This window comes from Puma concolor, chromosome A1, assembly GCF_028749965.1.
Source record: "Puma concolor isolate L17-30 chromosome A1, mPumCon1.1.hap2, whole genome shotgun sequence".
Classification (NCBI taxonomy): domain Eukaryota; kingdom Metazoa; phylum Chordata; class Mammalia; order Carnivora; family Felidae; genus Puma; species Puma concolor.
In genome coordinates, this window is record NC_141667.1 from 212,730,583 (window position 1) to 212,750,004 (window position 19,422).

Here is a 19,422-nt window from a genome sequence, read left to right on the forward strand (position 1 = left end):
CCAGGTTTATGATTTTGCACACACCCCTGTGGTGCCACTCAGTATGTTCCTCCCTGGCCCATGTATTTCCTGTAAACTGGTAGCTATATCTAGAAGCTTGATTAGATTCAATTTTTTTTTTTTTTTTTGCAAAACTGATTCTATGTGCCTCCTGAAGCAGTGCTATAAAATCTGGTAGTTTTCATTCAGTACTGTTACGATTTGAGAACCGGGTTCAGGTGTTATCAGCCTGATCTTTCCATTATAAAATTCTCCATCAGCCTTAAATAACTGACTTTAGCAGTTATTGATGATATCTGCCTAAATCCATTGTTCACAAGGGATTCCAAAATGGTGATAATTCTAATCCTACCATTCCTCCAGTATTGTTAGCTAGAATTCTCTATAAAGAACAACTTTCCTTCATCAACAGTTATCTTGAACCACAGTTCATACAATAAAGGTAAATTAAATACTTGATATTTTTTACATTATTTACTGATTTTCAGAATAATAAATGGGCTTTCTAGCATCTTTATAGAAGATAGAAGTGGCCATTTATTTTTTCTAAATTTTTTTTTTTCAACGTTTTTTATTTATTTTGGGACAGAGAGAGACAGAGCATGAACGGGGGAGGGGCAGAGAGAGAGGGAGACACAGAATCGGAAACAGGCTCCAGGCTCCGAGCCATCAGCCCAGAGCCCAACGCGGGGCTCGAACTCACGGACCGCGAGATCGTGACCTGGCTGAAGTCGGATGCTTAACCGACTGCGCCACCCAGGCGCCCCTAGAAGTGGCCATTTAAAGAAGTGGCCATTCAGTTACTTTTTAGCATCATTGAAAATATAAAGGTTTTAACGTATTATATTCTTCAATCCGTTGCAGTTGTAATTTTTTTAAAAGTTTACTTATTTATTTTGAGAGAGGGAAGAAGGAGTGTAGAGGCAGAGAGGGGGTAGAGAAAGAATCCCAAGCAGGCTCTGCACTGTCAGCACAGAGCCTGATGCAGGACTCAAACTCATGAACCGTGAGATCACGACCTGAGCCAAAACCAAGAGTTGAATGCTTAGTCAACTGAGACACCCATGTGCCCCTGCAGCTGTAATTCTTTTTTTTAAAATTTTTAAATGCTTATTTTTGAGGGGGGGGGGTGCGGGTAAGGTCAGAGAAAGGGAGACACAGAATCCGAAGCAGGCTCCAGGCTCTGAGCTGTCAGCACAGAGCCTGACACAAGGCTTGAACTCACGAACTGTGAGACAGTGACCTGAGAAGTCAGACCCTTAACTAAGTGAGCCACCCAGGTGCCCCTTAATTCTTAATCAACCTCTAAACGTCCCATCTTCAGCCACTGGGAACTAAAGCTGGGGCCTGGGTCTTTCAGACAAGACCCCAGTAATAGTTTTGTGCCTTCTGGGAAAAGATATATTATAGGCTATTCTTGTACATTTCCCATCCCAAACCCAGAACCAGTAGTTTCTCCTGGCTATCCTGGTATTGTTAGTGAAAAATTTATTCAGAGACCATAATTTATACACTAATTTGAGGAACTTAAAACATATACATTTTGAAGGATTTAAAATTATTCTGAAGAATTTTAAACATTCGAACATAAACAGAATAATACAACGAACTTCTGTGTCTTCATCACCCAGCTTTAACAATTATCGACTCATGGCCAATCTTGTTTTATCTATATCTCCATGCTCTCCTCTTCCTTATTATTTTGATGTAAATTCTAAACATCCTAATATTCCGGTGGTAAATATTTTATAATATCTAAAAGATAAGGGTTCTGTTTTGAAAATGTAAAAATACCATTATCAAACACTTTTTAAAAATCTGTATTTCCTTAATATCAAATAGCATACAAATGTCCAACTGTCTGAAATATCATATATGGCGGATGGTGGGAGGAGGGTTGATAGTTGTTGTTTGAATCAGGATCCAAATAAGGTCCTCACAGTGCAACTGACTGATAAGTTTCTGAAGTTTCTTTTCATTACTATGTCACCTTCCATCTCTCTTTTTTCCTTGCAATTAAACCAAGAAAGTAGACTGCTTGTCCTGCAGAGTTTCCCCGTCTAGATTTTGCTAATTCTACTCCTATTGTATAGTTTAACATGTTTTTCCTACATTTGCTTTAAACTGGTAATCAGTTCCGAAGGCTCAATCAAATTCTGGTTAAATTTGGGGGGCAGGGAAGGCTATTTTTTATATGTGATAATTAGCTGGAATACCACAATAAAGAGAAACTTCTCATTTAATAATCTAGTTACTCAGTATATAGTTGAAACAGGGAAAGGAGAATAAATGTGTCATTCTTAACAGTTTTCAAAACAGCTTTTAGCATCACCTATTGGTGACCATTTTTTTGTGTGTGTAGCATTATGAGATCATGGATTTAAACATATTAGATATGTTTCAACTACTGGTTATTGTCCTTATTAATACTCAAGTTGTCCTATGTTTGGCTAAAAAATATTTGTCTTTGTTTTTTTAGAGAAGAAAATCGATCCTGAGTTCATACTAATATTTTCAATTCAAATGTAGCATTATAGAATTTAGTTTTGGAATTATGTATTTATACTGTGTGTTTATATAGAATTTATAGGATTATAAAATTTTTATTTAACTTTGCAATTTAACATTTGTATATCTTATTTACTCTCTAAATCTTGGCTTCTTATGACATTAACTTCATTATTTATTTGATTTGACCCTAACATCTCTCACACACACACACAAGCTTTTAAATAACAATAAAAATATTATTGAAAACAATTTAAGATTCCTAAGCAGCTTTATTTTTATTTTTGCTTTTTAGGCTACATCTCATTAGGAAATGCACGACCTTAAAAATCACAGCTCAATAGCTTAATGAGGTTCATCTGTTTTAGTGTGCTTCAATTTTTAGATACTGCTAATTTTTCCTCTTTTGGACTTAGTGTTGTTTTATAATTATGTTAACATTTACATGGTTCCAAAGTAAAAATGACAAAACAAAGTATGTTTAAAGAATCTATCTTTCATCCCTGTCCCTTCCTTTTCCCTGAAAGAAACCATTCCTATTGGTTTTGTGACTTTTTTTTTTTAAGTTTTATTTATTTATTTTGTGAGAGAGAGTACAAGTAGGGAGGATGCAGAGAGAGAAGGGAACAGAGGATCTGAAGCAGGCTCTGTGATGACAGCAGAAAGCCCAATGTAGGGTTTGAACTCACGAACCACGAGATCACAACCTGAGCTGAAATCAGATGCTTAACCAACAGAGCCACCCAGGCGCCCCAGGGGGTTATCAATTTTTTAAATATAAGCAAAGACACATACCATTTATATTCTTTGTTCTCCCTTAAATAAAAAGTAGTATACTATTTATGCTACCTGACCATTGCTTTTTTAACTTACTATACAGTAGAAATCATCCCACCGTTACATATAGAAATCACATCACCTTTTGTATTTCAAAAATGTGAGTCAAGCTAAATATGTTTAGTATCAATGTTAATTTAATAAACTTTGTTTATTCCATTCAGCTTCAGTGCTTAGATTGAGAAAAGCAAAATAAACGGGTACGTCCTACATGAAACAGGACAGAAAACCAAAAAAGTGCATCCAGCTTTTAAAAATATTTTTAAAATGTTAGCCCTTCATTAAATGGATAACAAACATTTCTTCTGGCAATAATAAAACCCGCTAAGCTATTAATGCACGCATTTTAAACCTTCTTCATAACAGATTAGCTGTGATCTAACAACTAGCTAAAATCTATACCAAAGACAGAAGGCATGGATACTATGATAATTTAGGGAATAATTTATTAAATACATTTGAACTTACTAGAAATTACTAAAAATTGTTTGACCCTGTAAAAACAGAAAAGAATCCATATGAAAGAAGAGACACTTAATGGTATTATTTAATAAGAGAAAATTTATTAATGGATATAGTCATCACTGGTTACCTTTTATTTGAAAAAATATAATTTGTACCATCTCCACTAGTAATTTTACTTTTAGAACTTCAAAGGCTGGCAACGGAAGAAGAATCTCCACATACGTAAGAACTAATGGTCAAATGACTTTCAAAAAACCTTAACACCATGGGGCATCTGGGTGGCTCAGTTGGTTAGGCAACTGACTTTGACTCAGGTCATGATCTCACAGTTGGTGAGTTTGAGCCCCGCATCTGAGCTGTCAGCACAGAGCCTGGAGCCTGCTTCAGACTCTGTCTTCCCCTCTCTCTACCCCTCCTCTGCTCACACGCTGTGTCTCTCTCAGTAATAAATAAATGTTAAAAAAAAAAAATTAAAAAAAAAAACTTTAACACCATAACCTTTTTTTTTTTCAACATATATTCATTTTTGAGAGAGAGAGAGAGAGAGAGAGAGACAAGAGCATGAACAGGGGAGGGGCAGAGAGAGAGGGAGACATAGAATCTGAAGCAGGCTCCAGGTCTGAACTGTCAGCACAGAGCCCAATGTGGGGCTCGAACTCACGGACTGCAAGATCATGACCTGAGCTGAAGTCAGATGCTTAACCAACTGAGCCACCCAGGCACCCCACACCATAACCTTTTTCTAAATGAAACTTTAGGTGGAACTCCAACATATGAGCACATAAAAGTGGTAGTTTACCATTATACATTTCTTTTATAGGTTCAGATATATATCAAATTTGATAGGAGATCAACCAATGATAAAATTGAAAGTATTTTGGTTAACATGAAAATCTGCAATCAGGGCACACAGATGATACCTGCAGTCTAATATAAGCCTCAAATGCATAAAAATAGTTCAACCTTTTTATTATTGAAAATTTCAAACAAAATCAAAATTATGGAACACAGTATAATGAATTCTCACGTATCCATTTTCAGCATTAACCACTATCAACACATGGTCAATCTTCTTTCACCCATACTCCAATCACTGCCTCCAAGGCCCCCTCACACACATCACACCCACACCCCCAGGATTACTTTAAAAGAATCCAAGAACCATATTTTATCTCTAAAAATTTCAGCATGTGTATGGTATGTTACTGGCATACCTAAAAATATTAACAATAATTCCTTAGTATCATCTGAAGTGCTACCTGGGACTCACATGGACAGTTTATAAACTCTTCTTTCTCCATCTCTTTCTTTTCCTGTAGTTTCTGCAAAGCACAACATTCTTCCCTCCCTCACTTTGAACTTAGGAGGGCTACAGGGTTCTTTGCTTTCTTATGACATTGCTCAAATAAGGATGGAAGAGTTAAATAAAAGCTCAGGTTGGGAGATTGAAAAGGGAGAAGAAATATGCAAACAGCAAATGTGGTTTTTAAAACATGGCTTATTTTCTGGACCCATTCAATATCAGTTCTATTCTCTAGGAAGCATGGATCCTGTTTGTATCTTGTTATTGGCTATCTTCAAGTCTAAGGCCAAGTTGGAAAGAAAGAAGTAATTCTTTCTCCTAAAGATCCAAGAGCCGCTTTCCTAGTCGGAATTTCTTCTCCAAGGACCAATGTCTTCCTTGATGACTAAAACCAGGAATAAATACTCTTTCAGGGGAGACCCTTATTCCCAACCTACAGAGACAGCTGTAGCTTTTCACTAAGGCATCAAGAAATTACAACTGAATATACTAGAAAAACCCACTAGCTACACAACAGATACAGGTATAGCAATAGTCATTCTGTTATACAAAACACACAACTCAGTCAGTAATGAATAAAAACCTCTAACAATTTAATTCCCCAATTGATAAGGAAAGATTTATCAAAAAACTTTCATTGGGTTCCTCTGAACAAAAAATGTGAATACTGGAGAACATGCTTTATAAAAAACGTATACAAAAAGGACAATATAAAAATTAAGAGTTGTTTGTCAATGTTATCAGTGGGGACTCAGTCACTTGGTGTATAATCTTAGGCTAATCATTTCATTACACCTAATTTCAGTTTTCTTTTTCTGTTGTGAGACATGAGATAATGAACTTTTTAAAATTTACTATGTTAAAAAAATAAAATAGGGGCGCCTGGGTGGCGCAGTCGGTTGGGCGTCCGACTTCAGCCAGGTCACTATCTCGCGGTCCGTGAGTTCGAGCCCCGCGTCGGGCTCTGGGCTGATGGCTCAGAGCTTGGAGCCTGTTTCCGATTCTGTGTCTCCCTCTCTCTCTGCCCCTCCCCCGTTCATGCTCTGTCTCTCTCTGTCCCAAAAATAAACAAACGTTGAAAAAAAAAATTTTTAAAAAATAAATAAATTAATTAAATAAAATAAAATCTACTATGTTAATATGATGCACTGAGGAGACAATGCTATTTTAGTGGTATTCTTTGTCCAAATTACATTATCTCATTCCAGTCATGAGAAAATATTACACAAATAAAATTGAAGGACATACTACCATGTCTGATCAGTACTCTTCAAAAGTCTCAAGGTTACTGAGAGACAAAGAAAGACAGAGGAACTGTTATAGACTGGAAGAGACCAAGAAGAAATAACTAAATGCAAAGTAAGATTCTAGACAGGATCTTGAAACGAAAAAGAACATTAGTTTGAAATGGTTGGCATGCAATAAAGTGTAAGTTTAGTTAATGACATTGTGACTAATGCTAATATCCTATTATTTTCAAATTTAAGAATAAATATTCAAATAGCCTTTGCTTCCAAATAATTAATCTTCTCAAACATCTCCAACACCTACCTCTGGCCAAGACAGATGAATGTAAATGTATACAAATACAAATGCATGCACCAATTTCTAAAACTGATGAAAACAGCATTACCACCAGGTCACACTTCACAGTGAACTCTTCACATTTCTAATAGGCTACTAGTTCTGACTGAACCAGAAGAGAAGTCTTTTTTAAACCCTAGTACCTTATCCTACATTTGGTTCATGGCCTCCTATTTTGCTTCCTGTGACAGCAGTAAAAGAAGAACCTTCCTATATTTTTCCCTACAAACAACTTCCTATTGTTACTGAGAATATAGAGCATGGCATATTAAGTGCTCAGTGAATGCTTGACAAATCAGGTTGGCTTGGTTCTCCTTACATACCTCTATTTTGCCACCTTCATCCCAATATATTTAGGAAAAAAGGAAGAGGAGGTGAGAAAGCACTATGAAACTCAGGTAGATGAGAAAGAAAATATGATTTCCCTCTCCCTACAGGGCTCTAGCCTCTTGAAACCAAGTTAGGGACTCTTATGCCCCAAAAATCACAGGACTGAGAAACTGCCCCAAACTATGCTAAAGTACGGTGCTGCTGGGGACACACCTGTGAGCGTGATGTCATCGTCATCTTCATCTATGATTTCTTCCTCGGCAACATCCAGGGAGCTCTCAGTAATCATGTCATTGGGCTCTTCCACACAGGCTAGACCCGCATAACTATTGAGAATATCAGCACCAGGAACATGTTCCACAATTACAGCAGGAAAAATAGCTGGATCACCAAGCTGGGAAGAGTGAGGGGAAAAAAAGAGGATTAACAAAGTGTTTGCTTTTGTTAAATACAACCAAAAAATATTTTCTGCTGGACATCAATTTAGTTTTTATATCATCAGTTACTGAAATCTTGACAATCTTTCTGGGCTGCAGAGAATGTGTATCTATTAAGGATAAACTTTTCTTATCAATCTTGAGGCTTAACCAAATTTTCATTGGAAAATCCTACAACATACTTTTAAACCACATTAAATAAAAAAACCTAGTATCATTAATTCATAAAAAGTGGCATACCAATGAAATGTACAATTAAATACAATCTCAACAAAAGTTTGACAGGAAAAAAAACCCACATAAACTTAATAAATGTTACATTGTCACTGGCACACATGCTGTGTTTAACAACAGCTTTTCACTCAAATGGGGAAATTAACTTTCATTTTCTATTTGGTCATACATCATGTAATTTTAGATCATGTCTATCACGATCTTTCTGTATTATTACTTCAATTTTTTCTGCTTTAAGAGTGGTAGAACCTCCTCCCTTAACCCGAGATAATTCATGTATATTTCCAGATACATGAATACTACCTTATATACAGAGTACAATTATCAAAACACTAATATAGTACTAAATTTAATCTATAGAGCCTATTCAAATTTCCCCAATTGTCTCACATTCTTTTAGTTATTTATTTTTAAATTTATTTACTTATTTATTTAGAGTGTACACACACAAGCATGTGACCAGGGAGGAACAGAGAGAGAATCTGAAGCAGTCTCCATACTGTCAGCACAGAGTCCAACACGGGACTCGATCTCACAAACTGTGAGATCAAGACCTGAGCCGAAATCAAGAGTTGGATGCTTAATCAACTGAGCTACCCGGGTGCCCCCACTTAACGTCTTTAAAAACACACACACACACACACACACACACACACACACACACACACACACACACACACACACACACGAAAAAGGGGCACCTGGGTGGCTGAGTTAAGCGTACAGCTCTTGACTTCGGCTCAGGTCATGATCTCACGGCTTGTGAGTTCAAGCCCCACATCCGGCTCTACACTGGCAGTGCAGAACCTGCTTCGGATTATCTTTCTCTCCTTCTCTGCACCTCCCGGACTCATGTGCTCTGTCTCTCTCTCTCAAAATAAATAAGTAAACTTAAAAAAAAATGGGAAAAAAATTCTAGTTCAGGATCCAATCTAGGATCATACATTTCATTCAGCAAATAATTGTATTTCTCCATGGCAACTCCTTTAATACAAATAATTTCTTTAATCTGAATCAGTTCTTCAGCTTTTCTTTCTTTTTTTATGATTTTGACACTTTTGAAGAGTACAGGCCATTTGTTTTATAAACGTCTCCCCCATCCCAATTTGGATATGCATGGTATTTTCTCATGATTAGATCAACTTGCATTTTTGGCAAAAACACCAAAGAAGTAATGTTGTGTCCTCATTAAGAGGTCCAAAATACATACATATTTGTCCTATTACTAGTGATACTAACTTTGATCACTTAGTTAAGATGGTATCTACCAGGTAACTAACTATAAAGTTACTATTTTTCCTTGCATAATTAGTATCTTATGGGAAGACAGCTCAAGACCATGTAAATATCCTGTTTCTTGAACATATTCCCATAAAATACTATCTTCTTCTGTTTTTTAATGTTTATTTATTTATTTTGAGAGACAGAGCGTGCGCACACAAGCATGAGCAGGGGAAGGGCAGAGACAGAATCTCAAACAGGCTCTGCACTCTCAGTGTGCAGAGCCCAATGTGGAGCTGGAACTCACAAACCACGAGATCATGACCTGAGCTGAAGTTGGACGCTTAACCAACTGAGTCACTGAGGCGCCCCCAAGTATTATCTTTTAAAATGTAGGAAACTGAGGGTCGATGGGGGGTAGGAGGGAGGGAAGGGTGGGTGAAGGGTATTGAGGAGGGCACCTTTTGGGATGAGCACTGGGTGTTGTATGGAAACCAATTTGACAATAAATTTCAAAAAAAAATTTTTTTTAATTTTTAAAAAATGTAGGAAAAAGTTCCTGCCAATATGTAATAATGTCAGGTGTTTTGTAATTTTCCTCGAGTAAATTTACTGTGTTGAAATTATTAGTTATGATTTCATTATAACTTACCAGCCTCAATCTTTTAAAATTAACATGTTTGTAGCACTGCCCATGGAGGTTAAATGCTACTTCTATCGTAAGAATTTAACTTCTATCATAAACATCACAGGTGCTAACCTGTGAATTAAGGTGCTAACCTGACGAATTAAGACATCACAGGTGCTAACCATATTAACTGTGCTCTGAAATTTATGGCTAATAACCCTAAAACATATTTGGATCATTTTATTTCAAAATGTTTCTTCCTATTTCAAAAAAGAGGAAGTTAGAAGTAACTGGCTCTCCGTAAGTTTTAAAACACCAAGTAGGAGACTCAGACATTGCACCATAAAACCCAGACACATGAGAGAAAGTATATAAAATGGCCAAAGCATAGTCATTTGGCTTTGCCTTCCTCTTTAAGAGGTGAATGCTGCACATTCAACCTAGCATGAACATTTGCTCATTGAAACATCTCTTCTCTCTTAAGAGCTCAAGTTAAGCTCCTAGTCTTCTAATGAGGCTGAGCCCATGAATGATTTAATTTTCACATGATTTCATTTTATGCTGCAGCAGCTTTCTGTACCAGGTAAGAACAGGGCTTATCACCTCCATCCATTGGCAGAGGAAGAATCAGATTAAGAAACTTACCCAAGGTCACCCACGAAGTCAGAGACAGAGACATGTCAAGGCAATTCACAGGAGCAGTCCTCACCCAAATGAAACCAAAGTTTTACTGCCTATTCAAAAAATACTTGGCTTCTGAAATTTGGGGTAGTGAGTGTTAAGCGCAACAGTAAAGCAAGGAAATTAGTTTCCTTTGAAGCAAAAGCTTAATTAAGAATGAAAAGGGACACATGGTTCTGTGATTTAGAAGGCAGCAACATGTGAAAAAGAAAGACTATGAACCATGAGCGCTCAGGCATTCTCCATCCGACTTTAAATTTTCCTCACTTTAAATCAAAGAGGAGCACTAGCTGATTCTAAGGGCACTTCCAGGTTTTGTTTTGTAAAGGCATGGATCCTAAAGTTAAGGAGCTGTGCTGTGTTTAACGTATGACTTTCAATATCATCTTTTGCAGGGCCTCTCCAATCTGAGTCTATTATGGACTTTGTCGTGGGCCACAGCCAGGTACTTCCCAGGATCCCTCCCAATTTAGCTACGCTGTCTTCCTCTAAGGTAGTTGAAAAGCATGGGCAATTCTTTTCTAGTCCCCTGAAATGGAGATGTATATTCAAAGTGTTCTTCTCTTCTTTCCCCTGGGTGCTATTAACTCATATAGAACAAACTGACCAACTCCAAATGTCATGTAACAGGCCTGAATCTATATACACAAAATACACGTAGGAACTCCCTCTCAGGTGACTGGAGAGAATCTCCCCCTTGATTACCACGTAATACACACTCCAGAAACTAGCTGCTGGTCTGAGCTCATGATAAATTCCTGCCTTTTACACTGCTTGACTAACAACTGACTCAAGTCTGAGTTACCAGGAACCTAAAAATTTTATGACTACACATTCGAAAATTCCTTATAGAAAAATGGTTCCCAACCTCTTAAATGAAGGTGTGGCAAAATTTCAAATGTTGAATTTTCCTAGATTTAAATTTAAAAAAATTTTTTTTAACGTTTATTTATTTTTGAGACAGAGAGAGACAGAGCATGAACGGGGGAGGGGCAGAGAGAGAGGGAGACACAGAATCGGAAGCAGGCTCCAGGCTCTGAGCTGTCAGCACAGAGCCCGATGTGGGGCTCGAACTCACGGACTGCAAGATCGTGACCTGAGCTGAAGTCGGACGCTCAACCGACTGAGCCACCCAGGCGCCCCTTTTTTTTTTTAATTTTTTTTTTAACGTTTATTTATTTTTGTAAATTTTAAAAATGAATACTGGGACTTGTATTAGGTTGCTAGGGTCTGTGGAATTACCACAGACCTGGTGGTACCATAGGACCACAGACAGAAATCTGTTGTCTCACAGCTCTGGAGGCTGGAAATCTGAAATCAAGGTGTTGGCAGGCTTATTCCTCCTGAGGTCTGTGAGGGACGGATCTGTACAGGCCTGTATCCTTGGCTTACAGATGACTGTCTTCATGTTCATGTGCTGTTCTCTCCTGTACGTGTCTGTGTCCAAATTCTCTCTTTTCGTAAGGACACTGATCATAGTGAATTAGGGGCCTACTCTACTCCAGTGTAACTTCATCTTAACTAATTACATCTGTAACATCCCTGTTCCCAAATAAGGTCACATTCTGAGATATCAGGAGTTAGCATTTCAACACATGAATTTGGGGAGATGGGGTACAGAGAGCAATTCAACACCTAATAGGACCCAATTTAATTTAGCTTTAAGTCTTATCACAGGACAGCTGGCTCCCTCTACCCTAAACAGCTTCTCTAGCTTACGGCAATTAAGATTATATATTCTTATATATATTCTAAATTGAGATTAGACATTATTCTTCAAGCTTATGTGCTGAAGACCACCAAACCTTATGCACCTCAGTTTTTCCCACATCACTTCAACCAGACCCTTTCCCAAGATTTATTTAAAGAAGAACCTCAGGGGCACCTGGGTGGCTCAGTCGGTTGAGCCTCCGACTTCGGCTCAGGTCATGATCTCACAGTTTGTGGGTTCCAGCCCCGCATCAGGCTCTGTGCTGACTGCTTGCTCAGAGCCTGGAGCCTGCTTCAGATTCTGTGTCTCCTTCTCTCTCTGCCCCTCCACCGCTCACGCTTTATCTCACTCTGTTTCTCAAAGATAAATAAATGTAAAAAAAAAAGAAGAACCTCAGGAAGGTCAGAGCTCTTCATAAAATGGCCACATTCCTAACAGCAATAAGCTCTGTTACCTCCTTTTAAGAAATTAAGGTGTCAACACTTTGTTGATGTCCTAACAAAAATATTATGTTTCATTTGGCTGCCTACTTAAAAAAAAACAAATCTCCAAGTATCCCTAAAACCTCTCTTTGTTTAAATAATTAATCATCTACTCTTCGGTCCCTTTAACTGAATCAGGGAACCTCAGTCAACTCTACCAGTGGATATCAACACCAATATTCACTGGGAAACACCTAAAAATATCAATACCTGACCCTATGTGGGAGCAAACAAATCAGAACGTCTGGGGATGTGACCAGGGCATGTTATTAAATTTCCTTGTGTGGTTCTAATGTGCATGCAGGGTTTAGAACACTGCTCTAAAGAATTACAAAATTCAAAACTGCATCCCCTAACCTGAGTCAACTTGATTTACGCCAATGTCTGACATACTAGTAATCCAAAACAACAAAATTATATTACTTTATTATGACATGTTTTGGCACTTGCAGACTGTTTTCCCATTTGTTTTTGTAACAGAACCAAAACAAATCACAAAATGATGGGTGGGAAGAGAGATGGAAGACTTCTTGGGATTATTACACTCTGTCAAAGATCAGAGTTTTCAAAGCCTCAGTTTCTATGAGCAAATTAAACTGCACTGATAAGCTTTCAACTGTTGTGTGACTTTATTGAGTGTCTTAACAACTCTGGAATGAAAAATACATACCAGATTTCCTTTCTATTAATTTCAGGTAAATTAAACACATGTGTTGAAAGCGAAACTTCAACAAATTTTTTTAGCATCCATAATAAAAATCAAACCAACTTTTGGCAGAAAGGAGAGTTCCCCAAATTTCAACACTGTCCACTATGGACTTGCCATTTGTTGTGGCTGATGACATATGTGGCAATACCATCAAGTTGAAAAGAGGAGGGAAGTGACCAATCTGTAAACAGCAATGTTACTCTCACCAGGCTTGCTTTTCCCTCAATATACCACAACCCAAGGCCCTAGGAGGATATTTAAGAAAGTACGGACCATTATTCCAACCATATGAAGTAAAGCTAATTCAACAAGTCTTTGGATACAAAAAGACAAAAGAACTTTCAAATAACTTGTTTGCCAAGCTTCCCTGACAGCAGAGCTCAATCTGGTACGCGGTTGTTGTGAAACATCCTGCCCAGATCCTCTATGAAATAGCTTAAAATGAAACAGCTATCAAATGTTTTCCTGAAAGAAAAGCAAGTTAAAAACAGTCTTTCAAAACTTCCCCAACATACATACTCGTTTTTAAGATAGGTGCAAAATGAGCACATTTTCAAGTAGTTTTTACTATCACTTTGCCTCAAAACAAGCCAAAACCAAGAGTGGGGTGGGCCTCACTCGAGCAGTAATCTTCAACAGCTTCCTCACTCGGAGGCCACTCCAATAAACACACAAACACAGTTCATTTGCCATGAAAACACATCTTTAAGACACACTCCTGTGCCTTCTCTTCAAACCAGAATGCTGCCCCAAAGCCTCATCCTATGAAGCCACAGCTTTGAAAGTATTTCCTTCACCTATGATTTAAAAAACCAAAACACAAAAACAAAAACCCAATACCTCAGTCTATCAGGACACAATCAGACAATATTTGCCATGCAGCAAATGCACTAGAAACACACCTGGTGAAAATAGGATGCAACAGTAAGTGCTCAAGCTCTAGAGTTAGAATGATCCTATTTAAGGCCAAACTGTACCATGCCCTGGGTGTTTGAACTCCATCAAAATTTTCAGCCTCTCTAGTTTTAGTTTTCGTGTGTATCAAAAATGAGAATAACTTCTAGAGTTGTAAGAATTCAAGAACATGTAAATATATCATTTGTTACACTGCATAGCATAGAGTAACCGTTCAACAAAATAACTGGATGATTAAGTACTTCAATACTGGATTTAGATAGAAATAAACACTCTTAAAACTTGGCTATCTTATATACGTATATCAAATCATCACATTGTACACTTAAACATGTTATATATAAATTACATCTCAATAAAACTTGGGGGGAAAACTTGGCTTACTATAATCTTACATTAATAGCCATGGTTTTTTGTTTTTGTTTTAACAGCCATGGTTTTTTGTTTTTGTTTTATTTGAATAAGAATAGCCCTTTCAGGAAAGTAATGAATGCAACCAGAAAAGTAGTGAACACAACCATCTCATCTCAGCAACAACCATTTAAGCTTCAAGGTAAAGCAAAAGCTGAAACATACATGTTTACTTTGTGACAATTTATCAAACTATACATTTAACGATTTGTGCATATTTTTTGTTTACGTAACACTTCAATAAAAAGTCTAAAAAGCAGAGGTCAATCTGATAGAAGAAATAGAACTTTAAAATGTCTCCAGTTCTCTCTGACCATTACTTTGAGACAGAGGTAAGGCAGAGCATTGCAGGGAGAGGAGACTTGAACCAGATCAAACAAACACTATGGCGATATTTTATTCCCTTTTATAAACCATAAAATTAAAGGAAACTTCTAGACATGGCACATCTAGATAGATATAATTAGGGTGAGTGGTGAACAAAATGAATTTAAATTAAAAATCCTTTAAACAAGTTCCCATGGTGCATTTAAAAAAAAATTAATAGATTTTTGGGGTGCCTGGGCAGCTCAGTCAGTTAGCTATCCGACTTCAGCTCACGTCACACATGATCTTACGGTTAGTGAGTTTGAGCTCTGCATCAGGCTCTGCACTGATGGCTCAGAGCCTGGACCCTGCTTCAGATTCTGTGTTTCCCTGTCTCTCTCTCTCTCTGCCACTCCCCTGCTTGTACTCTCTTTCTCTCTTAACAATAAAAACTTAAATAAAAATAAAAAACTTAATAGATTTTTAAAAAGATGTATTTTGGGGAATAGAGTAATACATGAACACATTTGTATTCCAAGAGTTTAAAATATTGTCCCTTTTCCATATAGTTTCCCTCCCTAATAACTACCACTGTTACCAATACATTTTGAATGATTTTAGGAATTGATCTATTACATAAAACGAGCCAGAATTGTGCAATACATCTCCAAGGCTCAGCATAAAGTCCTGTGAAGGCTTCTTCACAGCCAAATTCTCTGCACACTTTAAAAACCCTGTCATTAAAACAGCTTCATTATCTGCAAAGAAGAATACTTCTGTTGATTAACTCAAGCTCCCCATTACACGAGCTTATCCGTCTTTATTTTAAAAGAAAATGAAAAAGAGTTTTAGCAAACAGGCAGAAAAATTTATGTACCTATAGTACACACTGCCCAACACATTGGTCTAAATATAGTTTTCTTTACTAGAGTGTAGTACATGAATCTAGTGTTTAAAATTTTTAGTATGCAAATGTATTTGGGAGAATGTGAAAATTTTACTTATTTATAATCGCTATAAAAGAGGTTTTACTTAATATTCTTCCAGATTCTCTTTTTCCTTCAGGGTTCTTTTTCTCTCTTATGGTTAAGAGTTTGGGCTTTCTCAATCAAAAAGACTCAATTCCAATGCAGGCACTGTCACATTCTACAGTGGTGTTTCTGGGCAACATTCATTTCCTCATTCAACCTCTAGGAGATTTATCTTTACAGGGGGTTTCCTTATTCATAAAATAAGGATAACAATAGTTGCCACACCATACAGGGTTATTATGCTGAGGATCGAAAGAAAATATGTGAGAGCACTCTCTGCTTTGTGAAGACTGTGTATCCCAGGCAGCTGTCCTAACTTGGGCTCGAATAATACTTTCTTCCTTTCTTTTAGAAATTCTAAAAGAAATTTTGTTCATTTTGTGTTGACACATCCTCTAGAGAAAATATCCTGCACTAGTCAGAATGACTAAAAATAATTAGAAGAAAAAGCAAGAAGTAAAACATTTTTAAGTCAACTGCATCCAAGTGTGACACAACCAAAAACCAGTTGAAAAGTAGATCATTCAAAATAGACTCTTTGGAAGTTGAAGGAACAAAAATGTTATTTTTTAAAGAAAATCTAGAGAAACAGGTTTATTGATCTGGACTTTCTAGTCTGGAGAATCACTTGTCTTTCTTTTATAAATTATAGATACAGTGTTTTAGCTGATGCTCAAGAGTCTCATTTCAAAAAAATCTCAGATGGTGAGGTGCCTGGCTGGAGGCTCAGTTTGAAAAACAAGCGACTCTTGATCTCAGGGCTGTGAGTTTGAACCCTATGTTGGGTGTAGAGATTACTTAAATAAATAAACTTAAAAAAATACAAATAAAAATCTCAAATGGCTTTTTAGACACCACTGTGGACCCTACCTCCTCAAGTATGTAAAGAAAAGTGTGTGATTAATTATCAAGCCTCACAGAATAAAGGAACCTTACATGGAGATAATATTCCATCTTTTAGGAGTAACCTTTGGATAAACTTGTAAGAATTCTGTTTTTTTAACCAATATTATATAATGTAATAAGATCAATTAAAAAGGAAAAAATGCAGGGGCGCCTGGGTGGCGCAGTCGGTTGGGCGTCCGACTTCAGCCAGGTCACGATCTCGCGGTCCGTTGAGTTCGAGCCCCGCGTCAGGCTCTGGGCTGATGGCTCGGAGCCTGGAGCCTGTTTCTGATTCTGTGTCTCCCTCTCTCTCTGCCCCTCCCCCGTTCATGCTCTGTCTCTCTCTGTCCCAAAAATAAATAAAAAAACGTTGAAAAAAAAATTTTTTTTTTAAAAAAAAAGGAAAAAATGCATATTGCCCACAGGATCCGGCAAATGTAAGAGACAATAAATATTAGCTATTATATTAAAATATGTATCCATTTTGGGATTAGCCTACTAATGTGTATGTGCACACATTTCCCCAGGTTTTGGTATCAGTGTTATGCTGACTTTGTAAAAATGACTTAGGAAACTTCTCTCTCTGAACTGAAACTGTTTAAATGATTCATTAAAGTTTAAAATAACTTACCCATGAAACTCTTTGGGACTACCAGTTTTATGCATGTGGCAATTATTCCCTGGCAATTTCCTCAGGGCTTTTTTTTCATTGTTTCTAGTGCATTTTCATTTTAAACAAAACACCAAATATTCATTACTACCTTTCTAAAAACTTAGAAATACTTCAGTGCACTAGCTCAAATGATACATCAAATCCCCATACAGTTCTGTGTTTTTTCTTTTTCAAATTTTTATTTAAATTCTAATTACTTAACATATAGTTTCATATTGGTTTCAGGAGAATTCAGTGATTCATCACAAGTGCCCTCCTTAATCACCATCACCTATCCAGCCCATCCCCCACCCACCTGTCTCCATCAACCCTCAGTTTGTTCTCTATCATTAAGAGTCTCTTATGGTTTGTTTCTGTTCCCCCCCCCCCCCCGCCCCCCGCCTTCCCACATGTTCATCTGTTTTGTTTCTTAAATTGTACATGCGTGAAATCGTATTGTATTTGTCTTTCTCAGACTGACTTATTTCACTTAGCATCATACATTCTAATTCCACCTATGTCATTGCAAATGGCAAGATTTCTTTTTTCTGATGGTTGAGTAATATTCCATTGTGTCTCCATTGTATACACACACACACATCTTTAAGGACATTTGTTCTGCATTATGTCTTAACAGAAATATAAAGAAACCAAGTACTGTCAAAATTGGTGAGTCAATAAACAGCTAATAAGACCAATTACCCACTGATACTCTCAAACAATGTTATTAAATCAGAACTGGGATCCAGATATCTTTAGTAAATAGGCTAGGTAATTTTGAACAGTGCCCTGAGTGCCTTTGCAACTCTGCCCTAGGAATCTATTGTAAGATTCTAATATAGTTATTCTAGCTATCCAGTAATAAATGTGAGAGAATACAATAGGAAATGGAAAGAAATATTAACTCTGTCACAGAATCATTTGTGGGAATCAAAGTGTATATGAAATAGACACTGTAAACTATAAAGTGCTCCACAAAATGTTAGGAAATATTTTTACACTTCACTCAAGATTAGAGCAGGCAGTGTATTTCTGGCATGGAAATCAACTTGCAAAGCAGCAGCAGGGCACACAATTGAATATATAGGCTTCTGTCAGTCCCTTCACTTCCCAATGGCTCTCTTTCTTCAATATCCTAGGTTTTTAAAGATTGTGGATTTTTTATAAACATCATGATGCAGATATTATACTGTAGCCAGTGGCTTGGTATAAGAGAAAAAATATTCAAATGTCTGGAAATTAACATAAGCAAAGTGCTTTCTTAATCTGATTAAAAAGAAACTCACTACAGTGCTATGTAAAAAGTTCTCTTCCAATCTGTCTTTGAGAGTTCAATAAAATGATCAATATAACAGAATAAAATTAAAATTAAGTGGTATTCCTAACGTGGTGGTGGTGGTGAAGCAGCTACTACGTTAAGTACTTTATATGGCTTATCCCTGTCAATCCCCACAGCACTATGCAGTTTTATTGACATCGGGCAACCAGCTAGGAAGAGGCAGAACTAAAACCTGAACCCAGACAATCTAACTCCCAAGTCCACAAGATTAACCATTAGGATAGACTCTAAGAGTACAGGATCCGATAAGTAGATTATGGTCTAACAAAAGTTTCATCTCAGTTAAAGCTTATATATATGTATGTATGTTTTATTTCTGTTGGCCCCAGCAGAGATGAGTGTTTCTGAAGCAGCTTAGCTTCTCTCTTGCACGGCACCATAAAAAATAGTGAGGTCTAAGTAAAATGGTCTTTTCTCCAGAATTCCCCTATTAGATAATGTTCAAAATTCCACTGTAAATCCCTATGGAGTTGATTTGGCTAACTCTATTCCCAGTTTAGGTCTTTTGTGACTATTGGCTGCCTTTAGTCTTTGCCCAGATTTTTCCTTTTCTCAGCCAGGATAAATTACAACTTACTTGGCCATGCATCTCGAAAAGTAAAATGGTCACTGAAAACAAACTTGGTTTTCCTATTAGAGTGCTCACTTTAAAAGTTCAATACATTGGTAGGTTAAGGGTATGTGGGGGGTGGGAGAAACGTAAATTTGGGGAAGTATGCTAAATTTTAACCAGGTTTAAATGTTTAGTTACAA

The 19,422-nt window shown here is 37.1% G+C and overlaps 1 protein-coding gene across 5 annotated transcripts in view; it reads right to left on the minus strand.

Annotated features, from left to right (window-relative positions):
- The window catches only part of ELF1 (E74 like ETS transcription factor 1), a 111,121-nt gene that overhangs the window by 24,491 nt on the left and 67,208 nt on the right, over positions 1 to 19,422 (minus strand). For all 5 annotated transcript variants that reach the window (XM_086711243.1, XM_025923576.2, XM_086711258.1 and 2 more), the window contains exon 3: positions 7,241 to 7,421. In XM_086711243.1, the coding sequence (XP_086567369.1) occupies positions 7,241 to 7,421 (181 nt within the window). The remainder of the gene's footprint in view (positions 1 to 7,240; positions 7,422 to 19,422) is intronic.